At 35.1% G+C, this 21,411-nt stretch overlaps 1 protein-coding gene across 2 annotated transcripts in view; it reads right to left on the reverse strand.

The window, feature by feature from the left end:
• Window positions 1–322: 322 nt before the first annotated feature.
• Window positions 323–21,411, reverse strand: part of RIT2 (Ras like without CAAX 2) — a 669,143-nt gene continuing 648,054 nt past the window's right edge. For both annotated transcript variants that reach the window (XM_074286067.1, XM_074286057.1), the window contains exon 5: window positions 323–868. In XM_074286067.1, the coding sequence (XP_074142168.1) occupies window positions 641–868 (228 nt within the window). In that variant the 3' untranslated portion in view covers window positions 323–640. The remainder of the gene's footprint in view (window positions 869–21,411) is intronic.

Here is a 21,411-nt window from a genome sequence, read left to right on the forward strand (position 1 = left end):
CCTGAGGCTCATCTGGGGAGCACTCTAGAAGAAGGCTCAGTGATTGTTACACTACAAGAAAGATGGAGAGAGAGACTTCAGCCCTGATTGCTTTCCTGGGCTTCTTTATTATTTACTGAGCTTCTTAGTGTACACAAACAATTCTGGTCTTATCAGGCAGTAGCAGATCCCTAGAGCCTTTTATCACTGCAGACATGATTTTGAATATTTTCTCCATAAGTTGACAGCATACCAAATGAAGTCAGACTCTTTAAAGAGAAATGAAGCAATTGGAATGTCAATTTTATTTAGTGATATATTGTAAAAAATAAGGAACCTATTCTGTAGATTGACAAAATCCATCAAAATTTTAAAGACAAAACAGAATCACCTAAGGAAATACATATATGCAGATCTATATTTTAGTTGTGGGAAGTTGAAGAAAAAGGAAAAAAATCATGTTGACAGTCAGAGTTTGTATAATGATTTGCTACATCTGTAATTGTCAGACTGATCAACTCTGGAGAGAGAGAGAGAGAAAGAGAGAGAGAGAGAGAGAGAGAGAGAGAGAGAGAGAGAGAGAGAGAGAGAGAGAGAGAGAGAGAGAGAGAGAGAAAGAGAGAGAGAGAGAGGATGAATCAGTTGGTCATAGGCTAAGTGGTCATGTCATATTTTCCCGCTTCTTTTTCAGGGAGCCCTTTAACTTCCTCCAAAGACTGTCTTTTCTTTTCAGCTTTTTTCCCATCAGAGATGGCATGGATTCTTTCTTGCGGATTTCTCTCACTAAACCATAAAAAACATCATCAACATAGAAGCGAAGAGCTGCTGATGTCTCAAAGAATGCACAGGTGTATTCTCGTGCAAGACTCAAGCCTTCTTCAGTGGACACCTAAGGCAAAAAAGGAAATGAATTATTATTATTTTTTAAGCAACATAGATCTTCATCTGTGAAGGGAAACTCTATGAAGGGTTTAATTTGAGCCATAGCATATTTAATTTGTGAAAAAAGAGGTCAAATATATAGATTCACTGATTATTTTTGAGCTACTAGAACAATATTATATTATCTTAGGTAAATAACTATCATTAATGGCATCAGTTTCTTTTTCTGTAAAATGAATTATTTGGAATCAGTGATCTTTAAGGTTTTATATCTCAGCTTTAAATCCTATGAACCCATCACACAAGAGATCACCTACTATCTCATTTTGTAGATGAGGAAATATAGACCCATAAAAATGAACTGATTGGTTCCACAGTTTCACAATTTAGCAAGTGAGTAGAGACAAAAATAGAAACCAACTCTCAACTTCAATTACAGTACTATTTTCACTGAATCACATTTAAGTGGCTTTTAACATTCAAGTCTTTTTTAGTCACTTACATTCTGGTACCTGATGTACTTCCACTTTGCAAACTAATAATTTATTCAGTCATTCTAGAAACCCTCAAGTTTCTTCTTCTCTGCCTTTTTTGTTACTACATTGGAGGAAGATCAGAACATTCAGTAACGGAGTCTTTTAATTCCTCCTACCTTTGCCCCTTTTTATTTATTGTTTTGTTGATCAGTTATGTCCTTTCTCTTCATGAAGCCATTTGGGGTTTTCCTGGCAAAGATCTTGGAGTGGTTTGTCATTTCTTTCTCCAGCTCATTTTATAGGTAATGGAATTGAGACAAAAATGATGAAGTGTACTGGTCAAAGAGCTAGTAAGTGTCTGAAGCTAGATTTGAATTCAGGTGCTCCTCCTCTAGACCTTACACTGTATCTATTGGGTCCCAAAATCACTCAACTTCTTCATACTAAGTCTATGCTAACATCCTAGACTGTTCCTTCTAAATAGATCTCTCATAGTTTATTAATGGTGGAAAAATTATTTACAAATTCATTTTGGGGCAGCTAGGTGGCATAATTGATAGAATACTGGGCTTGAAGTAGGAAAAATCTGAGTACAAATAAAGCCTCACAGACTTCTGGCCAAGATGGTGGCATGGAGGCAGACAGCTGCTTGAGCTTCACATTTTCTCTCAGTATTTCACAACAAGTCTTGAAATTAATGCTTGACCCGAAAAGAAACCCACAAATAATCAACAACAGAAGACATCCTTGAAATTCGCCAGAGAAGGTCTGTGTTTGCTCGGGGGAGGGGACGAAAAGACTGGGCTCAGACTGAGGGCAAGCAGCAAGAACAAGGCAGGCGGCTCACACAGCTTGGACCTGAGGAAGGAGGGGTGCGATCTCTTCCTTTTCTGTGAAAAAACTTTTACCAGTGTGGATGTTCTGTCTTGGCAGTAAGCCAGGAGCAGCAGAGAAGGTGTAAACACTAGAGGAGAAGAATAAAACCCCAGAAAACTAGCATCTCTCAGGACCCAGTCATCTTCACCCCAACCTGGGGTAATTCAGCGCCTTCTTAGAGCCACAGAGTGCAGACGCAACACAGCCATCACTGTCCTGTTCGTGCCTTGCTGCTGTCTCCCACAGTCTGTAGAGGAAGCCCGGAAATACTATCCAGCCCCATCCCCTGCCTAAAACAGACCAATTGTTTCTCTTGTCAATTTGTTTTCTTCAATTCCCACTCTGACAAAATGAACAAAAAATTTAAAAGGGCTCCAACCATTGACTGTATAGAGAGAGAGCAGACTTCAAACCCTGAGGAGACTAAAAGCAGATTGTCTGCAGAGGAATTCCCTAAGGGGGGTATGATCTGCTCCTCAATACATAGGGCTTTCATAGAGGAAATCAAAAAGGCTCTCACTAGAGAGCTATAAGGGAAATAGGAAAAGGAAAGGGAAGCTTGGCAAGAGAATCTGGAGAAGTCATCAAGAGTGAATAAAGAAATCAAATCATTGAGAAAGAAAATGAGTTAAGTTGGGAAAAAAAAAAACAGCTCTCAAAAAAAAAATTGATGAAATGGGGAAAAAAATCAATAGAAGATAAAAACTCAATTGGACAATTACAAAAACATATAAAAAAAGTGAATGAAGAAAATACATTATTGAAAATTAGACTCAAACAATTGAAAATGAATGACTTAAGGAGAAACCAAGAAGTAGGCAAGCAAAAACAGAAAAACTAAACAATTGAAAAGAATGTCAAGTGCCTTATTGGAAAGACAACAGACATGGGAAAAATATCCAGGAGAGACAATTTGAGAATAATCAGACTCCCTGAAAAATGTGAGGAAAAAAAGAGCCTGGACACTATTTTCCAGAAAATTATCAAAGAGAACTGCCCAGACATTTTGGAAACAGAGGGTAAAATTGACATTGAAAAAATTCGTCAATCACCTACTGAAAGGGACCCTAAAATCAAAATGCCAAGAAATATATGGGCCAAGTTCAAGAACCATCACATGAAGAAAAAAATATTGGAAACTGCTAGAAAAAAGCAATTCAGATATGGAGGAGCTCCAATAAGGATAACCCAAGATCTAGTAGCGTCCACATTAAAAGAATGAAGGGCCTAGAATATGATATTCCAAAAGGTTAAGGAACTTGGTATGCAGCCAAGAATAACTTACCCAGCAAAAATGAGCATCATTTTCCAGGGAACAAGATGGACATTTAACAAAATAAATGAATTCCATTTATTCTTGATGAAAAAAACAGATCTACACCAAATGTTTAATCTTCAAATAGAGAACTCAAGAGATTTCTAAAAATGTAAAAAGAAATCTTGAGAACTATAATTCTGCCATAAAGATATGAAAAGAACACATGTATAATTTGTCCTAGAAACTAGAGGTGGAAAGGAAATTATATCATAGAAAAGGGTAAAGTGGTGGTACAATATCTCATGAAGAGGCAAAGTTAATCTATTATATCTGACAGAAAGAAAGGAGGGGGATGAATATGGTGTGTATCAATAGACATATTCGATTTATGGTGAAACTTCTTCCACTTTATTGAAAAGTGAGAGGGAAGGAGTAAGCTAAGGGGAAGGAAATAAAGATATTGTGACAAAAAGGGGTAAAATAGGAAAAGGAACTTTAAGGTGGGAGAGGGATAATAAAAAGGAAGGGCTGTGAAAAGCAAGTGGTGTTCACAAGTTTAATACTGGGTAGGGGGATAAGAGGGAAGGAAAGGAGAAAAGCATAAGCAGAGGGTTAACAGGATGGCAAGTAATGTAGAATTAGTCATCCTAACCATAAATGTGAATGGGGTAAACTCCCTCATAAAGAGGAAGCAGTTAGCAGACTGGATTTCCTACTATATGTTGTTTACAGGAAACACACCTGAAACAGGGTAATACATTCAAACTAAAAGGAAAAGGGTGGAGCAGAATCTACTATGCTTCAGGTGAAGCCAAAAAAGCTACAGGCGTAGCCATCCTCATCTCAGATCAAGCAAAAACAAAAATTGATCTAATTAAAAGAGATAAGGAAGGGCATTATAACCTGCTAAAGGGCAGCATAGATAATGAAGCAGTATCAATATTAAACATATATAAACCAAGTGGTGCAGCATCTAAATTCTTAAAAGAGAAATCAAGAGAGCTGCAAAAAGAAATAGACAGCAAAACTATAATAGTGGGAGAACTCAACCTTGCACTCTCAGAATTACATAAATCAAACCACAAAATAAATAAGAAAGAAGTCAAAGAGGTAAATAGAATACTAAAAAAGTTGGATATGATAGATCTTTGGCAAAAGCTAAATGGAGACAGAAAAGAGTATACTTTCTTCTCAGCAGTTCATGGAACATATACAAAAATTGATCATATACTAGGACATAAAAACCTCAAAATCAAATGCAGTAAGGCAGAAATAGTAAATGTATACTTTTCAGACCACAATGCAATTAAAATTACATTTAATAAAAAGCCAGGGGAAAATAGACCAAAAATAATTGGAAACTAAATAATCTTATACTAAAGAATGATTGGGTAAAACAGCACATCATAGACATAATTAATAACTTCACCCTAGAAAATGACAATAATGAGACATCATACCAAAATGTGTGGGATACAGCCAAAGCAGTAATAAAGGAAAGTTTTATATCTCTAGAGACCTACTTGCATAAAATAGAGAAAGAGAAGGTCAACAAATTGGGCTTACAATTCAAAATGCTAGAAAAGGAACAAATTAAAAACCCCCAGACAAACATGAAACTTGAAATTCTAAAAATAAAAGGTGGGATTAATAAAATTGAAAGTAAAGAAAAACAAAAACTATTGAATTAATTAATAAAACTAAGAGTGGGTTCTATGAAAAAACCAACAAAATAGACAATCCCTTAGTAAATTTGATTAAAAAATGGAAAGAAGAAAAGCAAATTGTTAGTCTTGAAAATGAAAAGGGAAAACTCACCATGAATGAAGAGGAAATTAGAACAATAGTTAGGAGCAACATTGTTCAACTTTATGCCAATAAATTTGATAACTTAAATGAAGTTGAAGAATACCTTTAAAAATATAGTTTGCCCAGATTAAAAGAGGAAGAAGTAAATAGTCTAAATAGTCCCATTTCAGAAAAAAAGATATAGAACAAGCTATTAACCAACTCCCTAAGAAAAAATCCCTAGCACCGGATGGATTTACATGTGAATTCTACCAAACATTTAAAGAACAATTAGCCCCAATGCTATATAAACTATTTGAAAAAATATGGATTGAAGGAGTCCTACCAAATTCCTTTTATGACACAGACATGGTACTGATACCTAAACCAGGTAAATTGAAAACTGAGAAAGAAAACTATAGACCAATTTCCTTAATGAATACTGATGCTAAAATCTTAAATAAAATATTAGCAAAAACAGAAAATCATCTCCAGGATAATAAACTATGATCAAGTGGAATTTATACCAGGAAGGAAGGGCTGGTTCAATATTAGGAAAACTATTAGCATAATCATCTATATCAATAACCAAATTAACAAAAAACATATGATCATCTCAATAGATGCAGAAAAAGCATTTGATAAAATCCAACATCCATTCCTACTAAAAACATTTGAGAGTATAGGAATAAATGGACTATTCCTTAAAATAATAAGGAGCATATATTTAAAATCGTTAGTAAACATCATGTGTAATGGTGATAAACTGGAACCTTTCCTAGTAAGATCAGGAGTGAAACAAGGTTGCCCACTATCACTATTACTATTCAATATTGTTCTAGAAATGCTAGCCTCAGCAATAAGAGCTGAGAAGAGATTCAAGAAATTAGAGTAGTTAAGGAGGAAATCAAACTATCACTGCTTGAAAATGACATGATGGTATACCATGAGAACCTCAAAGACTCTGCTAAAAAGCTATTAGAAATAATTCAGAATTTTAGCAAAGTTGCAGGATACAAAATAAATCCACATAAATACTCAGCATTTTTATACATTACCAACACAATCCAACAGCAAGAGATACAAAGAGAAATTCCATTCAAAATAATGGTCGATAGTATAAAATATTTGGGAATATATCTACCAAAGGAAAGTCAGGAATTATATGAGCAAAATTACAAAACACTTTCCACAAAAATAAAGTCAGATTTAAATAATTGGAAAGACATTAAGTGCTCTTGTATAGGCCGAGTGAATATAATCAAGATGACAATATTCCCTAAACTAATCTATTTATTTAATGCTATACCAATCAGACTCCCAAGAACCTATTTTAATGACCTAGAAAAAATAACAACAAAATTCATATGGAATAACAAAAGGTCAAGAATTTCAAGGGAAGTAATGAAAAAAAAAAATTAAATGAAGGTGGCCTAGCTATACCTGATCTAGAACTATATTATAAAGCAGCAGTCACCAAAACCATTTGGTATTGGCTAAGAAGTAGAGTAGTTGATCAGTGGAATAGGTTAGGTTCACAGGGCAAGATAGTGAATAAAAATAGTAACCTAGTGTTTCACAAACCCAAAGATCCCAACTTTTGGGATAAGAATTCATTATTTGACAAAAACTGCTGGGAAAACTGGAAATTAGTATGGCAGAAAGTAGGCATGGACCCACATTTAACACCACATACTAAGATAAGATCAAAATGGGTCCATGATTTAGGCACAAAGAACGAGATCATAAATAAATTAGAGGAACATAGGATAGTTTACCTCTCAGACTTGTGGAGGAGGAAGGAATTTGTGATCAAAGGAGAACTAGAGATCATGATTGATCACAAAATAGAAAATTTTGATTACATCAAATTAAAAAGCTTTTGTACAAATAAAACTAATGCAAACAAGATTAGAAGGGAAGTAACAAATTGGGAAAACATTTTTATAGTTAAAGATTCAAGGCCTGATCTCCAAAATACACAGAGAACTGACTCTAATTTATAAGAAATCAAGCCAATCTCCAATTGTTAAATGGTCAAAGCATATGAACAGACAATTTTCAGATGAAGAAATTGAAACTATTTCCACTCATATGAAAGTGTTCCAAATCATTATTGATCAGAGAAATGCAAATTAAGACAACTCTGAGATACCACTACACACCTGTCATATTGGCTAAAATGACAGGAACAGAGGGGGCGGAGCCAAGATGGCGGAGAAGAAACACACGACTCAGTGAACGTCCTCACTCCCTCACAACCAATTAGATAAATTAAGTCTCAGAATTAGCTCAGGACTGATAGATACCACAAGGACTGGAAGCACGACTTACCAGCTGAAGAGAATCTGGAGTTTCAACAGGAAAGGTCAGTTCTCAGGGGAGGAATAAGAAAGACCAGCACAGACGGTGGGGTAGGGGCACACTGCGCCCATTGCGCTGGGAAGGGCTCTGGGATCAGAGAAGCCACTGAGGTAAAGGAATCTGGCACAGGCTGTTAGCTCTTCTCTGCTAATTATTTAGCAGTTCAGAAGAGAAAGCCAAAATATTTTAAAACTCAGATTAGATTCCCCCCCCCCCCACCCTGGGGGTGACTCAGGCACAGATCTCGGCACCAGGGGGTGTGGCCTCAGCTACCTCCTGAGAATAGTTAAGAGACTGACAAGTGGGTGGATACGGCCCAAAGCAACACACACTGCCTAGCTTAGCTGGAGGGAGTGGAACTCAGCTCCAGGAAGTCCCAGAGAAGCATAACCTTTGAACTAGGGACCGCGGTTTCTGGCAGACACTTCCAGTTTGAGCGCAGGGGCTTCTCACGTCACCTGCTGCAGACATCCACTCCCCACCCGGACACATAGCCTGGGCTTCCTGCAGTCTTCACTATTCTACGCCCTGGAAGCACAGTAGTGCTAATCACCTCTGAGGCACTTCCAGGGAGGGGGTGGGGAACTCTCTCCCAGAGCTCTTTCTTAGCTCGGGCGCAGGGGCCGCTGCATCCATCCGGTCTGGGAGGAAGCTGGTAAAGAAGTAAATAATTTCCTACCCCAGGGACAGACCCCAAAAGATTTTTTTTAAGTATGAGCAAAAAAGCTAGAAAAACTATAGATTCCTTCTATACAGAGAAAGAGCGGGTATCCAACCCCGAGGAAGTTAACAGCAAAGATTCAGAAGATAACAACCTAAAGGGGAACGATTCCTGCCCCCCATCACATAACTCTCTCCTAGAAGAAGCTCTTAAAAAATTGAGGGAGATCGAAGAAAAATGGGGAAAGGAAAGAGAAGTTATGATAGAGAATAACAATGTCCTGAAATTGGAGTTGGAAAAAATAAAGAATTCACAGGAGATGCAGGGAAACAAAATTAGTGAATTAGAAAAGGTTAAAAAAACACAGGAAAGTAGGATTTCTGAATTGGAAAAGATAAAAAAGTCTCAAGAAAATAGAATTTCTGAATTGGAAAAAGAAAATAATTCTCAAAAAAAAAAATTAGGGAAATGGAAAAAAATTCAATAGAGCAAAATAACTCATTTAAAAACGAAATTGGGCATTTACAAAAAGAACTAAAAACTGTGAAAGAAGAAAATAACTCCTTAAAAGTCAGGATGGAACAAATAGAAATAAATGATTCAAAGAGAACCCAAGAATCAGTCAAACAAAACAAAAAAAAATGAGAAGCTGGAGAACAACGTCAAATACTTACTGGGAAAATCTATAGACCTGGAAAATAGATCTAGGAGAGATAATCTGCATATTATTGGACTTCCCGAAAACTATGACCAAAAAAAGAGCCTAGATTCTATTTTACAGGAAATTATCAAAGAGAACTTTCCAGAGATAATAGAAACAGAAGGGAAAGTAGATGTGGAAAGAATTCATCGAACTCCTTCTGAAATAGACCCTAAAAAAAGAACACCACGGAATATTGTGGCTAAGCTGCAGAATTACCACACAAAGGAGAAAATCCTGCAAGCAGCTAGAAAAAAACAATATAAATACCAAGGTGCCACAATAAGGGTCACCCAAGATCTGGCTGCCTCCACATTAAAAGATAGAAGGGCCTGGAACCTGATATTCCGAAAGGCAAAAGATCAAGGACTGCAACCAAGAATGAACTACCCAGCTAAGTTTAGCATCTTTTTCCATGGAAGAAGATGGTCATTCAATGAAACAGAGGAATTCTATATGTTTCTAAGAAAAAAACCAGACTTAAACAAAAAATTTGATCTACATCCACAAGACTGAAGAGAAACAGAAAAAGGTACACAGAACCCTTGAGAACTGTAACTCTGTTGTGGGTATATAAAAAATACTCAAGGATAATTTGATTTTACTGATATAAAAGAAAAAAAGGGGGGTGTAGTAAAGGGAAGGAGGTCGGTTCAGAAAAAGGGGAAGGAGTGATAAAAAGAGGGAAACTACATCCCAGGAAGAGACATAGAAAATACACCATATCTGAGGGAACTTAGTGAGGGGGAGAATCATTGTGTGAATCTTACTCTCATCAGAAGAGGCTCAAAGAGTAAATAATTAACATATTTGTTTTTCAGAGAATTTTCTCTCACCTCATTAAAAGGGGGGAGAGGAAAAGGGAAAAGGAAAAGGAGAATAAGTGAAGGGACTTGGAGGGAGGGGGGAGGGATCCAAAAAAAAAAGAGGGAGGGTTGTGCGGCACAAGGGGGGTCTGTAAATTAAATATCGGGGAGGGGGATCAGGGGGGTCAAGGGAAAAAAGCATAAGCTGGGGATAATACGATGGCAGGAAATACAGAATTAGTAATTTTAACTGTAAATGTAAATGGGATGAACGATCCCATCAAACGGAGACGGATAGTAGATTGGATCAAAAAACAGAACCCTACAATATGTTGCCTACAGGAAACACACTTAAAGCAGGGAGATACATACAGAGTAAAGGTAAAAGGTTGCAGCAGAATCTATTATGCTTCAGGTAAAGCCAAAAAAGCAGGGGTAGCTATCCTTATCTCAGATCAAGCAAAAGCAGAAGTAGATCTTGTTAAAAAAGATAAGGAAGGAAACTATATCCTGCTGAAAGGTAGCATAAATAATGAAGCCATATCAATACTAAACATATATGCACCAAGTGGTATAGCATCTAACTTTCTAAAGGAAAAGTTAGGAGAACTGCAAGAAGAAATAGACAGTAAAACTATAATAGTGGGAGATCTCAACCTTGCACTCTCAGATTTAGACAAATCAAACCACAAAACAAACAAGAAAGAAATTAAAAAAGTAAATAGAACATTAGAAAAACTAGGTATGATAGACCTTTGGAGAAAACTGAATGGCAATAGGAAGGAATATACTTTCTTCTCAGCAGTTCATGGATCCTATACAAAAATTGACCATATACTAGGACATAAAGATCTCAAAATTAAATGTAGGAAGGCAGAAATAATAAATGCCTTCTTCTCAGATCACAATGCAATAAAAGCTACATTCAGTAAAAAGTTAGGGGTAAATAGACCAAAAAGTAATTGGAAACTGAATAATCTCATCTTAAAGAATGACTGGGTGAAAGAGCAAATTATAGAAACAATTAATAATTTCACCCAAGATAATGATAATGATGAGACATCATATCAAAATCTTTGGGATGCAGCTAAAGCAGTAATAAGGGGAAATTTTATATCTTTAGAGGCTTATTTGAAGAAAATTGAGAAAGAGAAGATTAACGAATTGGGCTTACAACTTAAAAGGCTAGAAAAAGACCAAATTATAAACCCCCAACCAAAAATTAAACTCGAAATACAAAAATTAAAAGGAGAAATCAATAAAATTGAAAGTAAAAAAACTATTGAATTAATAAATAAAACCAAGAGTTGGTTTTATGAAAAAGCCAATAAAATAGATAAACCTTTGGTAAATTTGATCAAAAAAAAGAAAGAGGAAAATCAAATTGATAGTCTTACAAATGAAAAGGGGGATCTTTCCACCAATGAAGAGGAAATTAGAGAAATAATAAGGAGTTACTTTGCCCAACTTTATGCCAATAAATTTGATAACTTAAGTGAAATGGATGACTTCCTCCAAAAATATAGGCTCCCTAGATTAACAGAGGAGGAGATAAATTGCTTAAATAGTCCCATTTCAGAAAAAGAAATAGAACAAGCTATTAATCAACTCCCCAGGAAAAAATCCCCAGGGCCAGATGGATTCACATGTGAATTCTACCAAACATTTAAAGAACAATTAGCCCCAATGTTATATAAATTATTTGAAAAAATAGGGGATGAAGGAGTCCTACCAAATTCCTTTTATGACACAGACATGGTACTGATACCTAAACCTGGTAGATCGAAAACTGAGAAAGAAAATTATAGACCAATCTCCTTAATGAATATTGATGCTAAAATCTTAAATAAGATATTAGCAAAAAGACTTCAGAAAATCATCTCCAAGATAATACACTATGATCAAGTAGGATTTATTCCAGGAATGCAGGGCTGGTTTAATATTAGGAAAACTATTAATATAATTGACCATATTAATAATCAAATTAATTAGAACCATATGATCATCTCAATAGATGCAGAAAAAGCATTTGACAAAATCCAACATCCATTCCTACTAAAAACTCTTGAGAGTATAGGAATAAATGGATTATTCCTTAGAATAATCAGGAGTATATATTTAAGACCGTCAGTAAGCATAATATGCAATAGAAATAAACTGCAACCTTTCCCAGTAAGATCAGGAGTGAAACAAGGTTGCCCACTATCACCATTACTATTCAATATAGTACTAGAAACGCTAGCCTCGGCAATAAGAGCCGAGAAAGAGATTCAAGGAATTAGAGTAGGAAATGAGGAAATTAAACTATCACTTTTTGCAGATGACATGATGGTATACTTAGAGAACCCCAAAGACTCTGCTAAAAAGCTACTAGAAATAATTCAAAATTTCAGCAAAGTGGCAGGATACAAAATAAATCCACATAAATCCTCGGCATTTTTATATATCACTAACAAAATGCAACAGCAAGAGATACAAAGAGAAATTCCATTCCAAACAAATGTTGAGAGTATAAAATATTTGGGAATCCATCTACCAAAGAAAAGTCAGGAATTATATGAGAAAAATTACAAAACACTTGCCACAAAAATAAAATCAGATTTAAATAATTGGAAAGACATTCAGTGCTCTTGGATAGGCCGAGCGAATATAATAAAGATGACAATACTCCCCAAACTAATCTATTTATTTAGTGCTATACCAATCAGACTCCCAAGAAACTATTTTAATGACCTAGAAAAAATAACAACAAAATTCATATGGAAGAATAAAAGGTCAAGAATTGCAAGGGAACTAATGAAAAAAAACTCAGAGGAAGGTGGTCTAAGTGTACCTGATCTAAAGCTATATTATATAGCAGCAGTCACCAAAACCATTTGGTATTGGCTACGAAATAGACCGGTAGATCAGTGGAACAGATTAGATACAAAGGACAAAAAAGGGTACATCTATAGCAATCTAATCTTTGACAAACCCAAAGATTCCAACATTAGGGATAAAAATTCATTATTCGGAAAAAACTGTTGGGAAAACTGGAAATTAGTATGGCAGAAATTAGATATGGATCCACACTTAACACCATATACCAAGATAAGATCAAAATGGGTCCATGATTTAGGCATAAAGAGGGAGATAATAAATAGATTAGAGGAACAGAGGATAATCTACCTCTCAGACTTGTGGAGGAGGAAGGAATTTATGACCAGAGGAGAACTAGAGATCATTATTGATCACAAAATAGAAGATTTTGATTACATCAAACTAAAAAGTTTCTGTACAAATAATACTAATGCAAACAAGATTAGAAGGGAAGTAACAAATTGGGAAAATATTTTTAAAAACAAAGGTTCTGACAAAGGTCTCATTTCCAAAATATATAGAGAACTGACCCTAATTTATAAGAAACCGAACCATTCTCCAATTGATAAATGGTCAAAGGATATGAACAGACAATTCTCAGAGGAAGAAATTGAAACTATATCCACTCACATGAAAGAGTGTTCCAAATCACTACTGATCAGAGAAATGCAAATTAAGACCACTCTGAGATACCACTACACACCTGTCAGATTGGCTAAGATGACAGGAACAAATAATGATAAATGTTGGAGGGGATGTGGGGAAATTGGGACACTAATACATTGCTGGTGGAGTTGTGAAAGAATCCAGCCATTCTGGAGAGCAATCTGGAATTATGCCCAAAAAGTTATCAAACTGTGCATACCCTTTGACCCAGCAGCGCTACTACTGGGATTATATCCCAAAGAAATACTAAAGAGCGGAAAGAAACATATATGTGCCAAAATGTTTGTGGCAGCTCTATTTGTTGTAGCTAGAAACTGGAAGATGAATGGATGTCCATCAGTTGGAGAATGGTTGGGTAAATTGTGGTATATGAAGGTTATGGAATATTATTGCTCTGTAAGAAATGACCAGCAGGAGGAATACAGAGAGGGTTGGAGAGACTTAAATCAACTGATGCTGAGTGAAATGAGCAGAACCAGAAGATCACTGTATACTTCAACAACAATACTGTATGAGGATGTATTCTGATGGAAGTGGAAATCTTCAACATAAAGAAGATCCAACTCACTTCCAGTTGATCAATGATGGACAGAAATAACTATACCCAGAGAAGGAACACTGGGAAGCGAATGTAAATTGTTAGCACTAATATCTGTCTGCCCAGGTTGCATGTACCTTCGGATTCTAATGTTTATTGTGCAACAAGAAAATGATATTCACACACATGTATTGCACTTAGACTATATTGTAACACATGTAAAATGTATGGTATTGCCTGTCGTCGGGGGGAGGGAATAGAGGGAGGGGGGGCAATTTGGAAAAATGAATACAAGGGATAATATTATAAAATATATATATAATAAAAAAAAAATAAAATGACAGGAACAAATAATGATGAATGTTGGAGAGGATGTGGAAAAACTGGGACACTGATGCATTGTTCTGGAGAGCAGTCTGAAATTTTGCCTCAAAAGTTATCAAACTGTGTATACCTTTTGATCCAGCAATGCTCTTACTGGGCTAATATCCCAAGGAAATACTAAAGAAGGGAAAGGGACCTATATGTGCCAAAATGTTTGTGGCAGCCCTTTTTGTAGTTGCTAGAAACTGGAAAAGGAATGGATGCCCATCAATTGGAGAATGGTTGGCTAAATTATGGCATATGAATATTATGGAATATTATTGTTCTGCAAGAAATGACCCAACAGGATGACTACAGAGAGGCTTGGAAAGACTTACATCAGTTGATGCTAAGTGAAACGAGCAGAGCTAGGAAATCATCATACACTTCAACAATGATACTGTATGAGGATGTATTTTGATGGAAGTGGATATCTTCAACATAGAGAAGAGCTAATCCAATTCCAATTGATCAATGATGAACAGAATCAGCTATACCCAGAAAAGGAACACTGGGAAATGAGTGTAAACTGTTAGCATTTTTTGCTTTTTCTCCCCAGATTATTTTTACCTTTTGAATCCAATTCTTCCTTTGCAACAACAACAACAACAAAATTCGGTTCTGCACATATATATTGTACTTAGGGTATACTATAAGATATTTAATATGTATGGGAATGCCTGCCATCTAGAGGAGAGGATGAGGGAAGGAGGGGAAAAATTCAGAACAGAAAGGAGTACAAGGGATAATGTTGTATTTACTGTCAAAAAAAGTCATAATTATAAAATTAATAAAAAAAAACAAAGCCTCAAACGCTTTTTAACTGTACACACTGAGAAAATTACTCTAGTATTATAGTTTGCTTCAATTTTCTCATCTGTAAAATATGGAGACTAGTCATACCTACTTCTCAATATTATTGGAGGATCAAATAATTTAATAATTATGAAATTCTTTGTATAGTGCTTGGTATATAATAAAGTACTACATAATGATAGCTATTATTATCATTGTTATTATTAGATTAGTTTGGGGGCAGTTAAGTGGGATGGGAGTAGAACAATAGATCTGGACTTAGGAAGACCTGAGTTAAAATTCAGTCACAGACATTTATTACCTGAGTAGTCCTGAATAAATTACTTGACCTCTGTTTGCCTCAGTTTACTCAGTTCTAAAAAGGATGACATAATAGCATCTATGTCAAAGGTTGTGGTATGGACCAAATGAAATAATCTTTATAAAGCATTTTGCATAGTACCAAGCTCCACTTACTCCCCATCTCTCTATCCCCTCATCACAACTATAATGAATAAATTCAAAGTCAAACTTTAGTAAGTCTTTATTATGTATTCTCTTATTTGTTATTTATTTTTTCCTGGTAGTGAAGTCCCTAATTTTAATTCTCCTGATATTATTGTCTAGCTAACCAACAAGTTTGTATTACAAAAAAATTAATCTTTCTTCCAAACTAAGATTTCTTATTTCATTAAACTTTTCTTTTGCAGGGTTATATGGGCATACATAGGACTCATGGCAGTATTAATATTGTGAAGTATATAATGAATATATTATTATCTCTATTTAGAGATAGAAAAACTAAAGTTTAGCATATTTATGTTACTGTAGCCCAGAACCACACAGTAACTGCCTAGCAAGGTCTCCAGCCTACATCCTCTAAATCCAGAAGCTTATTCCTCCTATCCCCAATGATCAGTGAGTGTTTTTTTTTTCTTTTTAAAGTTCACAAGAGCCTTTCTGTCTCAAAAACCAAGGTTTTAGGGAGATATACCTTCCCCTACTCATTTAACTTTCTCATCCAAAGCACAGAAAAGGACTTTTCACAAGCAATTATCACACAAAATGTAACAGGATCAGGACTAAGATTCACAGAATTGGAAGATAACTTCAAGATTCCTTAGGATAACTTTTGTCTTTTAAAGGTAAAAAATTGTGGTACATGATGTTTAAACATTTTCCTTTAATGGAGCAAAGAATCCTTCAACTTTGGAAATGGAAATTCATCAGGAAGCTAGACAAGAATCCTGGGCAAATTAAAGCCAGAGACTTTAGTATGAGAGAGAAATTCATACCAAATAAGTGAATTTTTAAGTGACAGTTTATAGAACAATACTTATCACAGACCTAGGCCCTTGGATTCCTATTCAAGAGTAATAGAACTTTAGGATTAGAAGGGACTTTGGAGTTATTCTACTCCAAACTATATATTTTACATATGACAAAACTGAAGTCCTTAGAAAGGAGGCAGCTATCCAAACTTAGAGACTGGATCTGTTGACAGAGATAATCTAAGACCTACATTTTCCAGGTTCAAGGCTCTTTCAACAATCTAATGATACTTTGATATCTATAACAATATTGATTCTTAGAGATGTTTCAGGTACATTGAAGGATTGTAAGCATGGTTAATAACATAATAAACAGAAGTTATTTAAAGTGTGCTGGTAAGTAATACAAGTATTTAGATCCTAATTTTGCAGATGGAGAAATAGACTTGGAGAGTGTTAAGTATTTTGGAGATGGAAACATAGCTATTAAGTCTCTGAACTGGAGACACTAATAATATATATAACTTTAATATTTAGAAAAATGTAGTTCACAATAATATTAGGAGTTTAGTGAATATATTATGATACCTATTAAAGAGATAGAGAAACTGAGGCTTAGAAAGTCTAAAATATTTCCACAAGGCCATACAACTTTCAAGTATCTAAGGAGAGACTCAAATACAGGCTTTCTGCCTGCCTACCTAATGCCTTTTCATTGTACAACAAAGATAAAACCCAACCTTATCCTCTTTCTGCTGTGCCTCCTCCTCCACCACCACCCCCCCCACAATAAAAGAAAAAAATGTCCTGATAAGAGATAGGGAAATTTTGATGAGGCAAGAGTACCATCTCCTTAATATAAGTGACCTTTCATGAGGAGGAAAAGCACCATGGCATCTACCAATTACTCCCTGAAATGTCATTACCCATCTGCCAGAGGAGACTTAAGAATAAAGACACAGATGCATGGGGATGAGGGGACTGCTGGGGTAGAACTGCAAAAAGAGGCCATTTCAGCCTTGGCCCCATCTGCCAATGGGAGTCTTTGAGCATGTCCAGCAATTAAATCATGATTCTATACAATCTGTTGACTTTTGAAGCTTCACTATTATTTTTATAAATTAATAGCTTTTACCTGAAGATAATTGATATGACTAAACAATACAAAAGTGTGCACATGTATAAATGCACATACACATACACAGAAAAAATACACACGCACATACACACAATTTTTCAAAAGAACACTGGAAAGTTAGCTGTGTTAATGACAATTGCCTAGTAAGCTTTATTATATTTTGTGACAAAGGAAAATGCATATATTGATGGGGCAAATAAAGAGAGATTGTCAGAAAGATAGGATTTCTTTTTCAAAGGAAGTTGTGCAAGCAGGTATTTCTCTCAGCTGAGCTTACTGAACCCTGTTAAGAAACTGGGTACATTATAAGGACACTCTTTGGGATCTCTAGTAATTTTGATTGTATCTCTGTCTATGCTCAATTTATTTTCATTAAGGATTGCTTTTCTGTTGATGACAATCACAGTGGAATCCATACTGGACTTGGAAATTTGGAGATCTAAAACTTTTCATTTACTTACAAATCAGAAGACTTGTAATCCTGTATTTGTAGTTATATTTATTTTGAAAAAGAATAATCAGAGTTATTTGATGTCTGAAGTACATGAAGAATGATACCTTCTGCCTTTATCAGTTCCAGGGATAATACTATGTCTTCATTTCTGGATATCTTTTATCAAAAACATTAAGTTTTTGAAAAGTTAATTTCTCATTTGTTGGCTAATTACATAAGGGATTTGATCTCAATTCAACATTTAATATGCACCTCCTTGGTACTAATTAAGGGTAAATGTGGGCAATAGGGTAGAATACAAAGATTAAATAAGATCTTGGTTCAGAAGATGTGTCACAAGCACAAGTAACTGCACTTATTTGTTTGAGAAGTTCCAATAGAGTGTTACTTTAGGTATGAAGAGCAATCAGGAAATATCTTATGGGAAAGAAATCATTTGAACTGGATTTTAAGAGTTCTATTAAACAATGTGTGTGTGTGGGGTGTGTGTGTGTGTGTGTGTGTGTGTGTGTGTGTGTGTGTGTGTGTGTGTGTGTTTTGGATGGAGAGGCATTTAAAGAATAAGTAAATAGTATAAGCAAAGAAACCAAGAAAACAAAGCAAGTTTTTATAGAAGATAAATATGAAATCAAGTCACAAAAATAGGGTAACAACAGATTCTGATTGTAGACCTTGAATGACATGTATATAGTCCAACACAGCTTCACTATGCATGTGATAGAGGAACTTTCCTCTGTATAAAGCTACATTTGTAATTAATGGATTATCTATTACTCATGAGAAAAGTGGGGGACTTTGCTATGTTTTTTTTTTACATAGCTTTCATAGATTTTCATGTTTCATAGATAAAAAATACTTCTTTTTTTGCTGACTTGGCAGAGAGACTATAACTTAAATCATTTCCCCAACTAACTCAAGACATTTTTCAACTTTCACTTTTGAAATTTCCAGGAAATCAAAGAAAAAAACTGCTTTTCTTCCATCCTTTTAATTTTTAAAGCTATCATTTATGTAAAATCTCTTTGAAACATTCAAATCAAGGAATACACACACACACACACACACACACACACACACACACACACACACACATACACAAAGATATTTTATGTCCTCACCATGAAATACATTAAACTCTTCTCTTTCTCTTCCACATTCCCCCCTTAACTTGAGCTTTACCCCCAGTCTTTCTACTCACAATCCATTTCTGATCAAAAACTTTTTACATTACCCTAATTTTATGGTACATAAAATAAGTATACTAACCAAACAATTATTCATGACAAATCATAATTTACAATCCCCTCATTCAGCTATGAGATCCCATAGACAGTCATAAATCACAATTTAAGAAGTTGGTTTTAGATATCATGAAAAGATGAATATAACATACATCCTTAATAGGATAGCAAAAAATGTGTCACTGTTTTCTCTTCTTCACTGTTTGCTCAAACACCTGAATCTTTCTTTCCTAAATATAGTAACATTTTTATGTGGATCTCCAGTTCAAAGTGGCACTCTTATTTTCTTCACTTTTATATTTTTATTTTTCATCTTTTTCTAACACATCTGGAAAGGCTATGCAAACTTCCCATAGCATTTTCTTGAAATATTTCCATTGCTCAGAGGAAAGAATGAGCTGAACAGGGGCAAGCCTTATCATAAGATTAAGATTTGTGCTCTTACCTATAGACTGAAAGGGGAAGTTTGAGGGCAAAGAGGTCGTGATTGAAGAAGATTACAGAAGAACAGGTAAGTAGTTTTTCAAGACCTTTGTTAGGTGGCCAAGAGAAAGAGGTACATATTTGGGAGGTAGTGTGGAGACATAATTGATGAGATTTGTTGACAAATAATGTTGTAGGAGGTAAAAGAAAGGGAAATATGAAACATAGCAACAAAGAGAATTTAAATTTACTGATAAAAATAAAACTTGAGATTCAGAAAATATAGTAAATCTATAAAATTAAGGTAAAAAAAGTAAAGTAAAATTAAAGTAAAAAAGAAAACAACAAAATTCAGATTATAACTTATATAACATATGGAAATGTTTCACAGAATAGTTAAGCATAAAGTGCACCTGATTTTGAGTAAGAAAACTTGGATTTCAGTCCTTGTTTTGACATATTTCTGATATGTGATCATGTTTAATTTATATGACTGATCTATGCTTTAACTTTATTATCTATGTTAATATTTGAACTAACAAAAAAATAATGCTTTCACTGAAGAGAGACATAGCCAAGATGGCAGAATAAAGTCAGGAAGCTGCTCAAGCTCTTCCAGTTTCCCCTTGAAAATCACATGAAACCAAGCCTCTAAATGGTCTATAGAATGCAAAAACTTTAATAAAAGTCAGTCTCGCTAGGGAGAAAAGGGTGTTCAGCCCAGATCAGATTGACTCTGGGAAAACCAGTGAGAGGGTCTTAATCACAGCAAATCATCTACTAAAAACCTCAATTCTGGCTCAGTAGAGGACAAAATCAGTGGGGCAGCTTCCAGTCCCAGCACTGAAGGCAAACTCTGGGAAACCAGACATATTCATGAACAGAGCAGATAAACCTACTCCCTACAAATGCAAGGAGCTCCTATGCTCAAAGCCAAGGCTCAGAGTTGCAGAGGATGATTGGGACATTGGAACATCACTACCTTTACCCCAGGAGCAGAGCTTCATCTTAAAGGAAAAAAAAAAAGAGAGAGAGAGAGAGAGAAAATACCAAAAGAAAAGGAGAGAAAATGAGCCAGAAACAGAAAAGAACTTGACCATAGAAAGCTACCAGTCTACAAGGCAGACTGAAACACAAACTCAGAGGAGGACAGAATGTCCACAGAAAAAATCTCCAAGAGTGAGATAAATTGGTCTCAATCCCAAAGAGCCTTCTTGGGACTGCTCAGAAAAGACTTCAAAAGACAAATAAGAGTGGTAGAAGGAAAAATAAATGAGAAAAGAAATGAGAAGTATGTATTAGAAAGTCAACAGTTTGAAAAAGGAAGGGGAAAATTATGTGAAGAAAACAGCTCCTTAAATAGTAGAATAAACAAAGTGGAGAAAGAGATACAAAAGCTAATTGAAAAAAATTACAAATCAAAAACTAGAACAGAGCAAATGGAAACTAATGCCTTTGTAGGACAGCAAGAATCACTCAAACAAACTAAAAAAAAATGAAAAAAAATGGAAGAAAATATAAAACACCTCATTGGCAAAACAGTCAACCTAGAAAATAGATCCAGAAGATTTAATTTAAAAATTATTGACCTACCTGAAGCCTATAACCAAAAAAGTACCTGGATAGAATTCTACAAGATGTCATTAAGGAAAACTCCCCCAATATTCTAGAAACAGAGGGGGAAATACTCATTGAAAGAATCTATTGATCACCTCTGGAAAGATATTGCACAAGGAAAATCTCAAGGAACATTGTTGTGAAACTCCAAAACTATAATCTCAAGGAAAAAATACTGTAAGCTTCCAGAGAAAAATAATTAAAATATCAAGGAGCAACCATCAGGATTACCCAAGATCTAGCAGTTTCTACAAGA

The sequence above is a fragment of the Sminthopsis crassicaudata genome, chromosome 1 (assembly GCF_048593235.1).
Source record: "Sminthopsis crassicaudata isolate SCR6 chromosome 1, ASM4859323v1, whole genome shotgun sequence".
In the NCBI taxonomy this organism is placed as follows: domain Eukaryota; kingdom Metazoa; phylum Chordata; class Mammalia; order Dasyuromorphia; family Dasyuridae; genus Sminthopsis; species Sminthopsis crassicaudata.